At 47.6% G+C, this 16,115-nt stretch overlaps 1 protein-coding gene across 1 annotated transcript in view; it reads left to right on the plus strand.

Annotated features, from left to right (window-relative positions):
• The window catches only part of cfap58 (cilia and flagella associated protein 58), a 304,094-nt gene that overhangs the window by 80,723 nt on the left and 207,256 nt on the right, over nucleotides 1–16,115 (plus strand). The window contains exon 11 of the mRNA XM_085994322.1: nucleotides 14,780–14,926. Coding sequence (XP_085850448.1) covers nucleotides 14,780–14,926 — 147 coding nt within the window. The remainder of the gene's footprint in view (nucleotides 1–14,779; nucleotides 14,927–16,115) is intronic.

Consider the following 16,115-nt stretch of genomic DNA (forward strand, 5'->3'; position numbering starts at 1 on the left):
TTATCTCTCTGCCGAGGTGTGATAAATGGCAGTTAGAAAGATTACCTGTAAACATCTGACATTATTCTCTGACTATATAAGCTGTGTCTTTATGCATCTCTCCACTTCACCTGACGAAGGAGCAGCGCTCCGAAAGCTTGTGATTTCAAATAAAGCTGTTGGACTATAACCTGGTGTTGTGTGATTTCTTACATTTGTCCACCCCAGTCCAACACCGGCATCTCCACACCATGGCTACTATCGACACCACAAACTGCCGGCTCAAAGTGGAGAGGATCTCCAAGAAGATCGCGCATATTGACACAGACATCAAGTTTCTACAGAGATGCAAGAAAGCAGACAAGATCCCGAAAGGACTACAGATCACGAACCCACTCAAGTCGACCTACAACACAGACTACGCTGAGAGACTCTGCCGTCGTACCTCTCGCACACTCCTCAACCATCTCATACACCAGCTCTACAGCAGACGCCGTAACCTCGAAACCGAGATGGAGTCCATGTTCTCAGCCTGTGCTCAGGACACAGCAGACCAGCTACGAGACACCGCCAAACAGACGAGGCAACGGAACTACACTGCCTACATGCACACCAAGAACAGGAAGCTTGAGAAACCCGGCATCACCAGCAGCAGCAACCAAGCCTCCCCCGGTACCACGGTTGAAACCACAGGGAAGTCCATCGTCAACCTGTCCGACCACACCCTTCAACCAGACGAAATTGAAGTTCTCAGCCGAGGGCTCAATTTCTGCCCCACCACCAAAATGGACCCCATCGGTCTCGCGGCAGACACAGAGGAATTCATCAGGAGAATGAGGCTCCGGGAATTCTTCCACAAATCCCAAGATGTCAGCAGCGAACCCAATGAGACAATCAATGATCCGGACCAGCAGACAGAGGGATCCGCAGTGCAGCAATCGAAGAAGAAAGAGTCAAATTGGACCCCTCCGGAGGGTCGCTGCCCTAAGCTTGACATGTATGCTCAAGCTGTCAGGAGATGCATCAACGCCAGATTCATCAGCCGCACTCACAAGACAGTCCAGAATGTCACCCGAGCACAACGCAACGCCATCCACGCTCTCAAGACCAACCGCAACATCGTCATCAAACCAGAAGACAAAAGAGGAGCCATCGTCATACAGAACAGAACGGACTATTGCAAAGAAGCATACCGACAACTGGACAACCAGGAACACTACAGACAGTTACCCGCAGATCCGACCAAAGAACACACCCGCCAACTCAACAGACTGATCAAGACCTTCGATCCAGACCTTCAAAGCATCCTACGCGCTCTCATCCCACGTACTCCCCGCGTGGGAGACTTCTATTGCCTCCCAAAGATACACAAAGCCAACACACCCGGACGTCCTATCGTATCAGGCAACGGAACCCTGTGTGAGAACCTCTCTGGAAAAAACAAGTCAGCTGGGAAGGCAGAGCAAATATGTGAAGGCAAAAGGGAATATGGCAGGGCTGGAAGGCATTTATTTTAATGCAAGGAGTCTTGCAAATAAGGTGGATGAACTGAAGTTGTTGTTGAACACATGGGAGTACGATATTGTTGCTATCACGGAGACATGGTTGAGGGAGGGTCAGGACTGGCAGCTCAATATTCCGGGGTATAGAATCTTCAGGCGAGACAGAGGGGGGTGTAAAAGGGGAGGGGGTGTTGCAATATTAATTAAGGAGTCAATTACTGCTGTAAGGAGGGACGATATATTAGCGGGTTCCTCTAATGAGGCCATATGGGTAGAACTTAAAAACAAAAAGGGGGCAAGCACTTTGCTGGGAGTGTACTATAGGCCCCCAAACAGTCAGGGGGAGATAGAGGAACAGATATGTAGGCAAATCTCAGAGAAGTGCGAAAATAATAGGGTAATAATAGTGGGGGATTTCAACTTCCCCAATATTAATTGGGATAGTCAGAGTGTGAAAGGCTTAGAGGGTGCAGAATTCTTAAAGTGCATCCAGGAGAGCTTTTTGAGCCAACATGTGGAAAGTCCTACAAGAGAGGGGGCGGTACTGGACCTAATTCTAGGGAATGTAGCCGGGCAAGTGGTGGAAGTGTCAGTAGGAGAGCATTTTGGCGACAGTGACCATAATTCGGTGAGATTTAAGGTGGTCATGGAAAAAGACAAAGACGGCCCGGAAATAAGGGTTCTAAATTGGGGGAAGGCCGATTTTAATATGATCAGGCAGGATCTGGCCAAAGTGGACTGGGAGCAGCTACTTATAGGAAAATCCACATCAAAACAGTGGGAGACTTTCAGAAGGGAAATAGAGAGAGTACAACGCCAACATGTTCCTGTAAAGGTCAAGGGTGGGACCAACAAGCAAAGGGAACCTTGGATGACAAGGGATATACAAAAATGCATTAGGAAAAAAAGGGGGGCTTTTGGCAGTTACAAAAGACTAAAGATGGAGGAAGCCCTAGAGGAGTATAAAAAGTGCAGGGGCATACTTAAAAGAGAAATTAGGAGGGCGAGGAGGGGCCATGAAATAACACTGGCGAGCAAAATAAAGGAAAATCCTAAGATGTTTTATAAGTATATTAAGGGCAAGAGGATAACCAGGGAAAGGGTAGGGCGGATTAGGGACCAAAGTGGCAATCTATGTGTAGAGCCAGATGATGTAGGCGGGGTTTTAAATGAACTTTTTGCATCTGTGTTCACTGTGGAGAAAGACGATGTAGACATAGAAATCGGGCAAGGGGACTGTGACATACTTGAACATATTAGCATCGAGAGGGAGGAGGTACTAGCGGTTTTAGCAGGCCAAAAAGTGGATAAATCCCCAGGCCCGGACGAGATGTATCCCAGGCTGTTGTGTGAGGCAAAGGAGGAGATTGCAGGGGCTCTGACACAAATTTTCAGAACCTCTCTGGCCACAGGGGATGTACCAGAGGACTGGAGAACAGCTAACGTAGTACCATTATTCAAGAAGGGTAGCAGGGATAAACCAGGGAATTACAGGCCAGTGAGCCTAACATCTGTGGTAGGGAAATTATTGGAAACAATTCTGAGGGACAAAATTAGTCACCACTTGGAGAGGCAAGGATTAATCGGGGATAGTCAGCATGGCTTTGTCAAGGGTAAATCATGTCTGACCAATCTGATTGAATTTTTCGAGGGGGTGACTAGGTGCGTGGATGAGGGAAATGCTGTGGATGTGGTTTACATGGACTTCAGTAAAGCTTTTGACAAAGTCCCGCATAGGAGACTGGTCAAGAAGGTAAGAGCCCATGGGATCCAGGGTGCCTTGGCGCATGGGATCCTAAACTGGCTGAGTGGCAGGAGGCAGAGGGTGATGGTCGAAGGTTGCTTTTGTGACTGGAAGCCTGTGTCCAGTGGGGTACCTCAGGGATTGGTGCTGGGTCCCTTGCTGTTTGTGATCTACATAAATGATTTGGATGAGAATGTAAAAGGTATGATCAGTAAGTTCGCAGATGACACGAAAATTGGTGGGGTGGTAAATTGCGAGGAGGAAAGCCTCAGGCTACAGGGCGATATAAACGGGTTGGTCAGATGGGCGGAAAAGTGGCAAATGGAATTTAACCCTGAAAAGTGCGAGGTGATGCATTTTGGATGGACAAATAAGGCAAGGGAATACACAATGAGTGGTAGGACCCTAGGAAGTACAGACGGTCAGAGGGACCTTGGTGTACATGTACATAGATCCCTGAAGGCAGCGGAACAGGTAGATAAGGTGGTTAAAAAGGCATATGGGATACTTGCCTTCATTAGCCGAGGCATAGAATATAAGAGCAGGGAGGTTATGATGGAGCTGTACAAAACGCTGGTGAGGCCACAGCTGGAGTACTGTGTGCAGTTCTGGTCGCCTCACTATAGGAAGGATGTGATTGCTTTGGAGAGGGTGCAGAGAAGATTCACCAGGATGTTACCTGGGATGGAGCGCCTCAGCTATGAAGAAAGGCTAAACAGGCTGGGGTTGTTTTCCTTGGAGCAAAGAAGGCTGAGGGGGGACCTGATTGAGGTGTACAAAATGATGAGGGGCATAGATAGGGTAGATAAAGAGGAACTTTTCCCCTTAGTAGGGGGGTCAATAACAAGGGGGCATAGATTCAGGGTAAGGGGCAGGAGATTTAGAGGGGATTTGAGGAGGAACTTTTTCACCCAGAGGGTGGTTGCAATCTGGAACTCACTGCCTGAAAGGGTGGTAGAGGCAGGAACCCTCACAACATTCAAGAAGCATTTGGATGAGCACTTGAAATGCCATTGCATACAAGGCTATGGACCAAATGCTGGAAAATGGGATTAGACTGGACAGGGATTGATGGACGGCGCAGACACGATGGGCCGAAGGGCCTCTTTCTGTGCTGTAAAACTCTATGACTCTATGACGTCGAGGGCATCCTGAAACCCATCGTACAGGGAACCCCCAGCTTCTGTCGTGACACTACAGACTTCTTACAGAAACTCAGCACCCACGAACCAGTTGAACCAGGAACACTCCTCGCCACGATGGACGTCTCGGCACTCTACACCAGTATCCCCCATGATGACGGCATCGCTGCAACAGCCTCAGTACTCAACACCAACAACAGCCAATCTCCAGACGCCATCCTACAACTCATCCGCTTCATCCTTGACCACAATGTCTTCACCTTCGACAACCAGTTCTTTACCCAAACACACGGAACAGCCACGGGGACCAAATTCGCACCCCAATATGCCAACATCTTCATGCACAAGTTCGAGCAAGACTTCTTCACTGCACAGGACCTCCAACCAACGCTATACACCAGATACATCGACGACATTTTCTTCCTATGGACCCACGGCGAAGAATCACTGAAAAGACTACACGATAACATCAACAAGTTCCATCCCACCATCAAACTCACCATGGACTACTCCTCAGAATCGGTTTCATTCTTGGACACACGAATCTCCATCAAAGACGGACACCTCAGCACTTCACTCTACCGCAAGCCCACGGACAACCTCACGATGCTCCACTTCTCCAGCTTCCACCCTAACCACGTTAAAGAAGCCATCCCCTATGGACAAGCCCTGCGAATACACAGGATCTGCTCAGACGAGGAGGAACGCGATGGACACCTACAGACGCTGAAAGACGCCCTCGTAAGAACGGGATATGATGCTCGACTCGTCGATCGACAGTTCCGACGGGCCACAGCAAAAAATCGCATAGACCTCCTCAGAAGACAAACACGGGACACAACCAACAGAGTACCCTTCGTCGTCCAGTACTTCCCCGGAGCGGAGAAACTACGCCATGTTCTTCGCAGCCTTCAACATGTCATCGATGACGACGAACACTTCGCTAAGGCCATCCCCACGCCTCCACTACTCACCTTCAAACAGCCGCCTAACCTCAAACAGACCATCGTTCGCAGCAAATTACCCAGCTTTCAGGAGAACAGCGACCACAACACCACAGAACCCTGCCACAGCAACCTCTGCAAGACATGCCAGATCATCAACACAGATACCATCATCACACGTGAGGACACCACCCACCAGGTACATGGTACATACTCATGTGACTCGGCCAACGTTGTCTACCTCATACGTTGCAGGAAAGGATGCCCCGGAGCATGGTACATCGGCGAGACCATGCAGACACTGCGACAACGGATGAACGGACACCGCGCAACAATCGCCAGGCAGGAGTGTTCCCTCCCAGTCGGGAAACACTTCAGCAGTCAAGGACATTCAGCCTCCGATCTTCGGGTAAGCATTCTCCAAGGCGGCCTTCGAGACACATGACAACGCAAAATCGTCGAGCAGAAACTGATAGCCAAGTTCCGCACCCATGAGGACGGCCTCAACCGGGATCTTGGGTTCATGTCACGCTACATGTAACCCCACCTGACGTAGGGTCATCCAGACTCGAGTCGTCGTTGGCTTGTTCTCTCCACACAGATGATTTCCAGCAAAAAAAATGTTTTTTGTCTTTTTTTGTTTTTCATACAGACCCCAGCATCTGCAGCATTTGACCCCTGGTGACCCCACCTCATTGTTCTTTGATGTAATGGTTTCCTGACTGACCTGTTTAGACACCATTTACACCTTTGATTGCTGTGATTATCTCTTTGCCGAGGTGTGATAAATGGCAGTTAGGAAGATTACCTGTAAACATCTGACATTATTCTCTGACTATATAAGCTTTGTTTTTATGCATGTCTCCACTTCACCTGACGAAGGAGCAGCGCTCCGAAAGCTTGTGATTTCAAATAAAGCTGTTGGACTATAACCTGGTGTTGTGTGATTGCTTACATTTGTCCACCCCAGTCCAACACCGGCATCTCCACACCAGAAATAATACTGGGTGGCCTGCTGGTGGCGCTGTCCAGGAAGAGTATAAATGCTCAGGCATGGTCCCAGCTTGCTCAGGACATTCTTTAACGGGAACTAGTGAAGGACACAACTAGATCTCCATGTTGAAAAACAGTTGATTAAAGCCTTGTTTAATACTCAGACCAAGTGCCTAGTAGTTTTCTTACGTCACATACCACATGGCAGCAGAGACATGTAGCCCTTCTTAACCCTATGGTGAGATTCTGCACTCCCAACGGTTGAACAAATCAGAGAACCGGGGCTACTATTTTGTGCCATTATTTCTGACCCGTGGTCCCTGCACATGCAGCTTCCCTGTTGGGAGCACGGGATTGCAAAATTACTTCTATAATGTCATGGTTTTGGGTACCTCTGCATCATCTTCTCAACAGCTTAACATGTACATGCCCTGTCCCTCCCTCCCCCACCCCCCCACCAGTCTGGAAGCTGAGACTTTTTGCTATCTTTCCTTAGAGTTGAGTGGAATTGGGGACTAACAACTATCCCACTAGTAGTAAAGTGTTACTGGTTTTAACGTAATCTTGTACCAGGCTACAAACCCATTTCAGATTATTGTATATTAAATGCAAATCAGCTAAAAGATCTATTATCAGTTATTGACCAAGTAGAGTTGTTGCCTAAAGAAAGACCTAGACAAATACTATAGAGCACAAAATGAATATTATGCTACATACAGCCATGAAAAACCATCGGAGGAATGGTTCTCACAGTCTCTTTCATTCAGAAAGGCAGCAGAGTCTCTTGCAATTGGACAGAGTTCAGAGTTCTGGCTGAGCATAACCAAACAATTGAATTTTCTTGTGCTGCTTTCAGTGTTGGATTAAAGTCTCAAGTGGTATCCTTCAAGTAAGTCGCTTCACGGTGAAGCACCTGAGTCACTGGCTCACTGAGTCCATCCAGCCAGCCATTTTTAATGCATAACAACCACATGCTGGCGCTTGACAATAAACAATAACACAGTTTATGCACTGTTTCCATGTAACTGAATTCAGGGGGTGGGGGGGGTGTCGGAAGGAAGGGATATTAGATGTAAAGAAAAACTGTAAATGTTGTTGTAAATCTCATCATCATCAAGAAACTACTCGTGAAATAACGCTGGACGGCCAGCTGGTGGCGCCATCCAAGGAGTATAAATACTCGGGCATGGGCCCAGCTTCCCAGGGACATTTTGTAAGACAAGGAACTAGTGAAGTACAACTAGACCTCCATGTTCTGAAACAAGTTGATTAAAGCCTTGCTTTATGCTCAAACCAAGTGCGTAGTGAGTTTTATTACGTCAAATGTGAACTGGTGGGTACATAGTTTGCCCAAGAAAGCCAATTATCACACGTAGAACACAGGCACCTCTTTGAAGTGGCCCATTAATAAATTAAGTCAGTAACAGCATGGAGGATGTATGAGGACAGATCAAAGTCAGATGCCATGTCCTGTAGGAACCTTTTTATATGTGGAATAAAAAAAGCACAATTTTGAAAATTTGAGATGCAAAACCTACTGCCTCATTCTTGAGAAGCCTTACTTGTGTAGGGCCAGGATGGAAATTTTTTTTCTATTCCTTTCCTTAAGTTACTGAGGTAGATTTTGACTGTGCGATAGAGTAAAACGGGTGATAACGAATCGGCAGCCTGGTTTCCATGTCTCCCGATTATTTTATTTCCATTGAAGCCAATGGAGAGATGTTAGATGGGCTGCTGATTCGCTGTCGCCTGTTTTACACTATCTCACAAAGTCAAGCTCTGCCCCACTGACTCCTGCTGGGCACCAGCTGCCTCCTAGAGCCTTGCTGAAGTGACCATCCACTTGTGAAGATTTTCCAACAGGAGCGGTCAGGATTTTGTTCTCCTGAGCCCAGTGGCAGTGAAACCAATTGCAAGGCCTTACTGGTATCTGGCTGGAACAGCTAGATCAGCACAGGGATCAAATGAGGGAGCTTCCCGGTCAGCATGGTTCAGTTCCACACTAGGCCGCCCACTTAATAACTGTCCTCAGCATTGGAAGGATAATGGATAGATTTCCAGATTGCTAGAAGCTCAAATATTTCAGCTCTAAGGTTATTGGGCAAACATTTCAAAAGCCGTTGATTGCGAAACAGAGAGAAGTATGGTGAAACGTAAAGTAATTTAGCTTCAGGTCATGAAAAGGTCCGCTGCTGAACTGTAGAAATATATTACATGGATCCCACATTTAAACTGTGAGCATCTTGGGAAGACAAGAAGGAATTGGAAGTATTCTTTGGAAAGGGAGTTTGTTTTGGATGTTGAGGTGGGCAGGTTTGAGTGCCTGGTGAACTTTGAATTGAAATAGTGAGCTGTTCAAAGATTTGAGACTTTATGTAAATTGAATCTGAAAATCGAGCATTCTAGTGTTGATCTGAATCCTAAGCTTTTTTTTGTATCTTGCAACATATTGGATTGCTATAAGGTTTTGTTTTGTATATGTAACCAGCCACGTTGAGACAAAAGCAGTGGCTGGGATATCTCTTGAGTTATCTGGTGCTCACCTGCACCAGATCGCTAACTAGCGCATAGTATGAGGAGATCCAGTGGGATAGATTTTCACCCTGAGTGGACTTCGCATGGCTGACCGGCAGAGCGCTCCAGCCGGCTGGCCGACCGTCCCGGTGGGAGATGTGGTCATTTCTGAGGGCCGGGGCGGGCCGGACCTCACTAACTTTCTGTGGTGGGCTCAAGTCACACTCCAGAGACTTGAGCACAATAATCCAGGCTGGCACCCCAGTGCAGTGCTGAGGGAGTGCTGCACTGTCAGAGGTGCTGTCTTTCAGATGAGACCTTAAGCCGAGGCCCTGTCTACTCTCTCTAGTGGATGTAAAAGATCCCATGGCACTATTTCGAAGAAGAGCAGGTGAATTATCCCCCGTGTCCTGGCCAATATTTATCCCTCAATCAACATCACTAAAACAGATGATCTGGTCATTATCACATTGCTGTTTGTGGGAGCTTGCTGTGCACAAATTGTCTGCCATGTTTCCCACATTACAACAGTGACTACACTTCAAAAAGTATTTCATTGGCTGTAAGGCGCTTTGGGATGTCCGGTGGTCATGAAAGGCGCTGTAGAAATGCAAGTCTTTTTCTGTTGGCGGGCTGCGGGCAGAAAACAAGCAACCATGGGCAGCCCGCCTGCTCCAGGCCTCTGCAATATCGAGCGGCTCGGCTGTTATCTGACCCGGAGAGCCAGCGGCCCAGGCTGGTTTTGTGGAGCCCGGAAGAGCGCTCCTGGTCTTTCCAGCCGCACTAAATTAAAACATAAACTTGCCCGTGGGCTCCTCTTTGACTGGACCACTAGCTAATACTGGGCAGAGCATGCGCTGCACACACTCCATCCAGGGCTCTCCTAAAATGGCAAACAGGGTCCTATGTACACCATCCGACACTGATTTGTATTTTAAATGGGCCGACCGCTTTACTCAAGGCGGGTGCTCCTACGGCTAGCAGTAGGCCTGGGAGAAGATTACGGCGGGAACGGGGTGTTTGGTCATTCCCCACCATTTTCGGAGAGCCGCCCATTTCCGTAGGCGGGAGGGGAGGCCTCAAAATCTACCCCTATACGCCCTAGAGTGGCAACTTAATGGAAGAATTGCAGCTGGCCAAGGAATAAGCATAATATCCCACATGAGGAAGGCTTGAGTGACCGAAATCAATCGGGGTCTTCTACTTGCTATCCAGTGACTTGAAGGTGTATTTGTGACCGAGCGCAGCGGTGATGCATCCTGACCCCATGCTCGAACAGCCTGCTGAAACTCAGTGGCCATCTCGGATAAAGAATGGACGCTTGGGCAAGGAACCAGATGCCACCCACGGATCTCTATCCTCGCAAGACGTAGCTAATTGGCGATTTATTTACAAGGACGATACCAGAACTGCAAGGTTATACCTATCCAGAAAGGATGAACAGGCTGGGTCTCTTTTCTCTTGAAAAGAGAAGGCTGAGGGATAACCTAATAGAGGTCTTTAAAATTATGAAAGGTTTTGATAGAGTAGACACACAGAGAGTGTTTCCACTTGTGGGGAAGAGCATAACTAGAGGCCATCAATATAAGATCGTCACCAAGAAATCAAATGGGGAATTCAGAAGAAACTTCTTTACCCAGAGAGTGGAGTGGGCCTTTGGCATAGCGGTAGCATCCCCGCCGCTGGGCCAGAAGGCGTAGGGTTTCGAACCCCGCTCCAGACAGTCTCGGCAAGTGGAGTCGGAGCTCCGGCTCTAAATTCTGGGTTGACATCCAGCGGGATACTTGCGTCCGTGGGTGGGTGTGGGTGGCCCCTCCCCTCGTATGGGTTGTGGGAGCCCGTAAAACCCTCCCACCATAGGACTAACCACCCTAATGGCTGGTACGAAGATGGTTACGGTCACGGAAGGAGCGTTAATCGCGGCCAGAAATCCTTCCACCACTTCATACAGTTCCCCAAAGGGAACAGTGTGAAGACACGTACGAAGATGACGACCCAGAGAGTGGTGAGAATGTGGAACTCGCTACCACAGGGAGTGGTTGAGGCGAATAATATAGATGCATTTACGGGAGGCTAGATAAGCATATGAGAGAGAAGGGAATAGAGGGTTATGCTGCTAGAGTTAGATGAGGAAAGGCAGGAGGAGGCTTGAGTGGAGCATAAATGGTGGCATGGACTGGTTGGACCGAATGGCCTGTTTCTGTGCTGCATATCCTATGAAAGCTAAGACTGGGGAAAGAAGAAAAGGCCAGTCTTCTGCACAAAAGTAACTCTCTGCAGTATATCGGCCTGAATTTGCGGTCGGAGGCTTTCCGTGGGGAAATGCCTCCGATCCGCAAATAAAATCCGTGCCTACCTTCTGCCTCGGGATCCATGGAGACTTGCGCTCCTGGGCCTCTACGCGTAGACATGCGCAGAGGCCCACGTATCCCAGGGACGCAGGCGGTTCGCGAGCACCCCTGGGATCATGTGGGCCGGCCCAACCAATGAAAGAAGGGGATCCCCATTCATGCTTTTGGGGATTCTGTATGTTCGGAAACTCCAAACGCATGAATGGGATCACATAAAAACCACATTTACATCCCAAATAAATAAAAAAAATTACATGTTTAAAATTAATTAAAATACAATTTAATTAAACATTTAAAACAAAAATTTAATTTTTTGAAAAATAAACGTAAATAGGGCTTCACATAAAGGGGCTAAAAATAACCTTAACTTATTTTACAGGTGTTTTAATGTTTAAATGATTGAAAAAAAATCATTTAAACTCTTATGCTGGTAAAAGCAGGCCTTAAGCTTTTACCAGGCGTAAGAATTTCACGGGCATTCGCTGGGCTGTAGTTGGCCAAATAGCGCAACTCTCCTGCCCACGGATGCCCTTCTCCCGGGGACTGCCAGTTCCAGCTTCGCGCGGGAAAACCCGGAACCTGCAGGGCCTTTACGGGCTCTCATGCAGCTGTAGGCACTGGAAAATACGGGCCAATGTTATTTTTTTTTCCCAATGTAGCCACGTGGGCTTTTTTTTTGTGGGTGCTGTGTGACACGGAAAGTCAGTTCCTGCTGGCTGACATTTGAAATATCTCGGAACAAGGATCAGCTGAAACAGCCGGCCTGCATCTCTCCGTGCTGACTGTAAACGCCTTTCCGGCAGCCCCTTCTACTTTTCCACGCCATGATGTAGTGACGTAACTGTGAATCGCAGCTTCGTCACCGACTTGTTAAATTGAAAGGTCAGACTTGCGTCCGTGTATCACGCTGCTATCTTTGGGCTGTACTTAGCACAGCCGGTGGTTAGACTGTTACTTCACAGTTGTGCCACATTCCTCGGTGTCAGCACCAACCTTTTGCAGTGCATCCCAAACGTGCAGTGTATAACACTGTTGGGTTCACAAGTCAGGATTGTGGTAATGAGATACCAAAAAAATACATTCTTGGCTAAAAAAAAAAAACGTAATTTGGCGCTGGTGTACACGGCAAGTGTTCCAAACATCAACGTTTGAAAACTGACAAGAAAATAAAAAAATTTTAAATAAAAAAGTTTTCCCCTAAAGTAAAAAAAACTGGGTGGATCAGTTACTAATATATTGCCTGGTGTGAATCTCAACTTAAAAGATCAGAAGGGTTCCAATCCAGTTGTGGACTGTGCTGAGCTAGCTGACACCTGCCGGGACAGCAATAGCAGCTTCACTTCAGTGCTCGTTCTTCATTGGTGTGTCTGGAAGGCGAATGTCAGCAGCTATTCCACCTGGGAAAGCTGTGACAGCCGTGGTTCAGTGGGTAGCACTCTCGCCTCTGAGTCAGAAGGTTGTGGGTTGTGGGACTTCAGCATAATGAGGCAGTGCTGCACTGTTGGAGGAGCCGTCTTTCGGATGAGACGTTAAACCGAGGCCCCCGTCTACCCTCTCAGGTGGACGTAAAATATCCCAGGGCCACTATTTCGAAGAAGAGCAGGGGAGTTATCCCCAGTGCCCTGGTCAATATTTATTCCTCAGTCAACATAACAAAAACAGATGATCCGGTTATTAGCACGTTGTTGTTTGTGGGAGCTTGCTGTGCGCAAATTGGCTGCCGCGTTTCCTATATTACAACAGTGACTCCACTTCAGAAGTACTTCATTGGCTGTAAAGTGCTTTGGGACGTCCTGATTTCGTGAAAGGCGCGATATAAATGCAAGTCTGTCTTTTTTCTTTTGGGAAGGCGGAGCTCATTCTTGTCTTCACAAGCTGTCCATGCATACATTTTGCAGCAGAGGGTCACTAGAAAGCAGTCAGGAGCTGATTTTTCTTCTCTGCACAAGTCCGGGGTCGCCGAGACCAATTATAGCCTCGTTCAGATCACATCGTTATTTTTCTTTAATTAGTCGATGCTGGCTGTAAGGAACCAGACAAACAATTTCAGCATGCACTCAATGTTGGAGAATTAAAAAATGAATTTCACAGCCATCAGGACTAATTTTATTCGCAAAATTACCTGCTTTCATTATAACAGCATTCACATTATTCCATTATGGAAAGGAATTCAATCTAATAATTGAGTTTGATTGTGGATGTCAGTGTGCAGGTCACATTTTCAGCATTAACATTCAAACACTGTGAAAAGAAACAAAGCTTATTTTAATAATCTTGCTCTCCGACTTGCTAATGGGCCGCTGAATGTGCTGATGGACACCATAACTACTGTGTTAGAAGCAGAAGGATTGCTGGGAGTGTGCTACAAAACCATCGCTCACTCGAGACATCCTGGAAACCATGCCGGTGAACCCGGAGCGGGTTCAGAATCGCGCATGAGCTTTGTCACAGATTCGGACCCCCTCCATACATTGTTATTGGAAGAGACCGTTTTACCTTCTATTTCTGAGCATTTCCATTCGAATTTTAATGTTGAAGCGTGTAGCTTCTTGTTAACTTGCTGTGCAGCAGTCCTGAGGTTGAGGTTGCAATGCAGTACCTTGCTGGTGGGGCTGATGGTGGTGCCGTCAGAAGTAATAGTCTACGGTTAGGGTTGAGCTCAAGATGCAGGTGATTTAACAGGAGCTGCCAATCTAAAGTTATGATTGAGATACCACATTTGCTGTGGCATTTGGTGGAACTCCAGGAGCCATGACTTCAAGGATGAGATACAACGCCTTACTGTGGTAAATCTTTGTTATTCCAGTAGCTTTTTTTTTCCAAGGTGCAGGTACAGTTGCTATGGCGATGGTATAGCAGGAAGTGCTGTCCTGAGGTGGGTCACAGTTCCACATTCGGACAGTGTGAGCAAGCCCAGTATTATAAGCAACCCATTCTCTATCAGTCGTTGGAATGTTTATCATTACAAATAGGTGCAAAATAATTAATTTTCAAGTGTAGTCAGTTATTAGCTTGGTAACATCATTCATTTCCTAGCCATAATTGTAAAATTAAAGTTTTGTTTTGTTTTGTATTCCACTTTAGAGCCCTCCCCGATGGCTCAGCAAGTTTATCACGTGCAAAACTGAGCCATGCAGATTAGCAAGGTGCCATGTTTGATCCATGGCCTTTGCTGAGCTATTTGATCTCACCTGGGACAGGGGCACTGCAATTGGCTTCATCGACCCTAGGTTAGCAAAGCTAAAAATGAGCTTCCTGATTGCAGTCTTTGCTAGAAATGTGCATGTGTGGATGTTGGGTAAGAAAAAGGTTGGGGTGGGCTTTGATCCTTCCCGCCCCCCCCAACTATTGTTTATTAACCTTCTGCCGTTTAGTTTCAGTCTTGCACATGGATTATGGCCACATGGTTGAGGCAACTGAGAGTGCCCAACACCAGTGGTACCATACCCTACCACGTAACCAATGCCCTCAGGAAAGGAGAAGAGAAAATTGGTGAGGGAGAATGGATATGTGCATTGCTGGAACAACCAGACACACTTTTCGGCTGCCTTGTAGTTTAACAAAATGTTTATAATTGCTTTTATTCATTTTTACAATTCCTCTTTTTAAGGATGAGATAGCTGAAATGAAACGAAAGCTGAAGATCATGAACCATCACATCGACCAGCTGAAGGACGAGATCTGCTCGAAAGAGGCTGCACTAGTGAAGCAACACTTGGAGTATCAACGCATGGAGAAGGAGAAAGAAACACTAAAGGTATTGTTGTAGGAATTATTGAAATGATACTTCCGTAGCTCTCATTACCAAATTTAACTGTAAAACTGTCGGCAATTTTTTGCATCCACATTTACTCAATGTTTTTAACCCATCAGTTAACAGGAAGAGAGCTTGAATAATGTTATGGTTGGTGTTCTAATCACCATTTCGTCCTCTTGATGATGAGCTGGCCCAGAAATTCGTCCCAGGCGGTGGCGCAAAACGGTCGGTATCTGATCGACCGCCCGTTATACGCAGCGCCCGATATTCAGTTCCAACTTCCAAGTTGGGAGTCCAGCATCCTCGTTGCAGCTACCGTGCCTCCCTCCCTTTCCCAGGAAAGCACTCTCCCCACAGGCTGCAACGACCGCTGCTGATATTTCACTTGGCTATTATTGATTGGCTGTGATCAAATTTTCTTCCTGTTTACTTTCATTAAATTACAGGTGAAGGTTTGGATAGATTACTTGGTGTTCTCGCTATTTGATTAGTATCTCCAGGGAGTTACTGAAAAAACATTAAATATAACGCGATGAAATAGTCACCATTTCGGTTCTGATTGGGTATTAATGGCCTGTGCACCTCGACGGGAGCAATAATGAGATCCCCAGGGCCAGTAATGACCAGCATTAAATGAGTTTTGTTATTAACAGTCTTAGGCCTAGAAATTGGGTTTTGGCGCAGCGACGGCTTTAGCGCCGGAAGTTAGTGCCGGAGCTAAGTCGCGCTGGGCGGGCCAAAAATTCAATAGTTCTGCGCCCAAACGGCTGCCGGCGCTGCTGAGAGCTGTTTGCGCCTGAAAACTGGCGCTACGCGCTGAATATCGGCGCTATTCCGGCGCTGCGGCGCCCGCTGCGGTGCGGCAGGTTCAGGAAGTGCAGCCCTCCTCCTTCCCTTAAGGAGGAGCTGCCTGCACCCGGCCGCGGCCCGCGAAAATCATTGTAAAAATGAGCCCGGCACCTCGGACAAGTGCCGGGCTTGCTTCTGTTCCGGGGGGGGGGGGGGGGGAAGTCCGGGGAGGGAGCTGCGGCCGGCGGGAAAGCGGCCGGCCGCCGCGGGGCCTTTAATGCGCCGGCGCAAAGTCATGTAAGACTCTGTTGCCAGAGTCTTAGTTGCGGCTGCCACGGGCGAGGCGGCCGCAACTGAATTTCGGCGCTGGGGCCCGTCGGCATGGCAACCGGGACGCTGC

Source organism: Somniosus microcephalus, chromosome 8, assembly GCF_052327205.1.
Source record: "Somniosus microcephalus isolate GS21.2 chromosome 8, FLI_Smic_1.0, whole genome shotgun sequence".
NCBI classification, from domain to species: domain Eukaryota; kingdom Metazoa; phylum Chordata; class Chondrichthyes; order Squaliformes; family Somniosidae; genus Somniosus; species Somniosus microcephalus.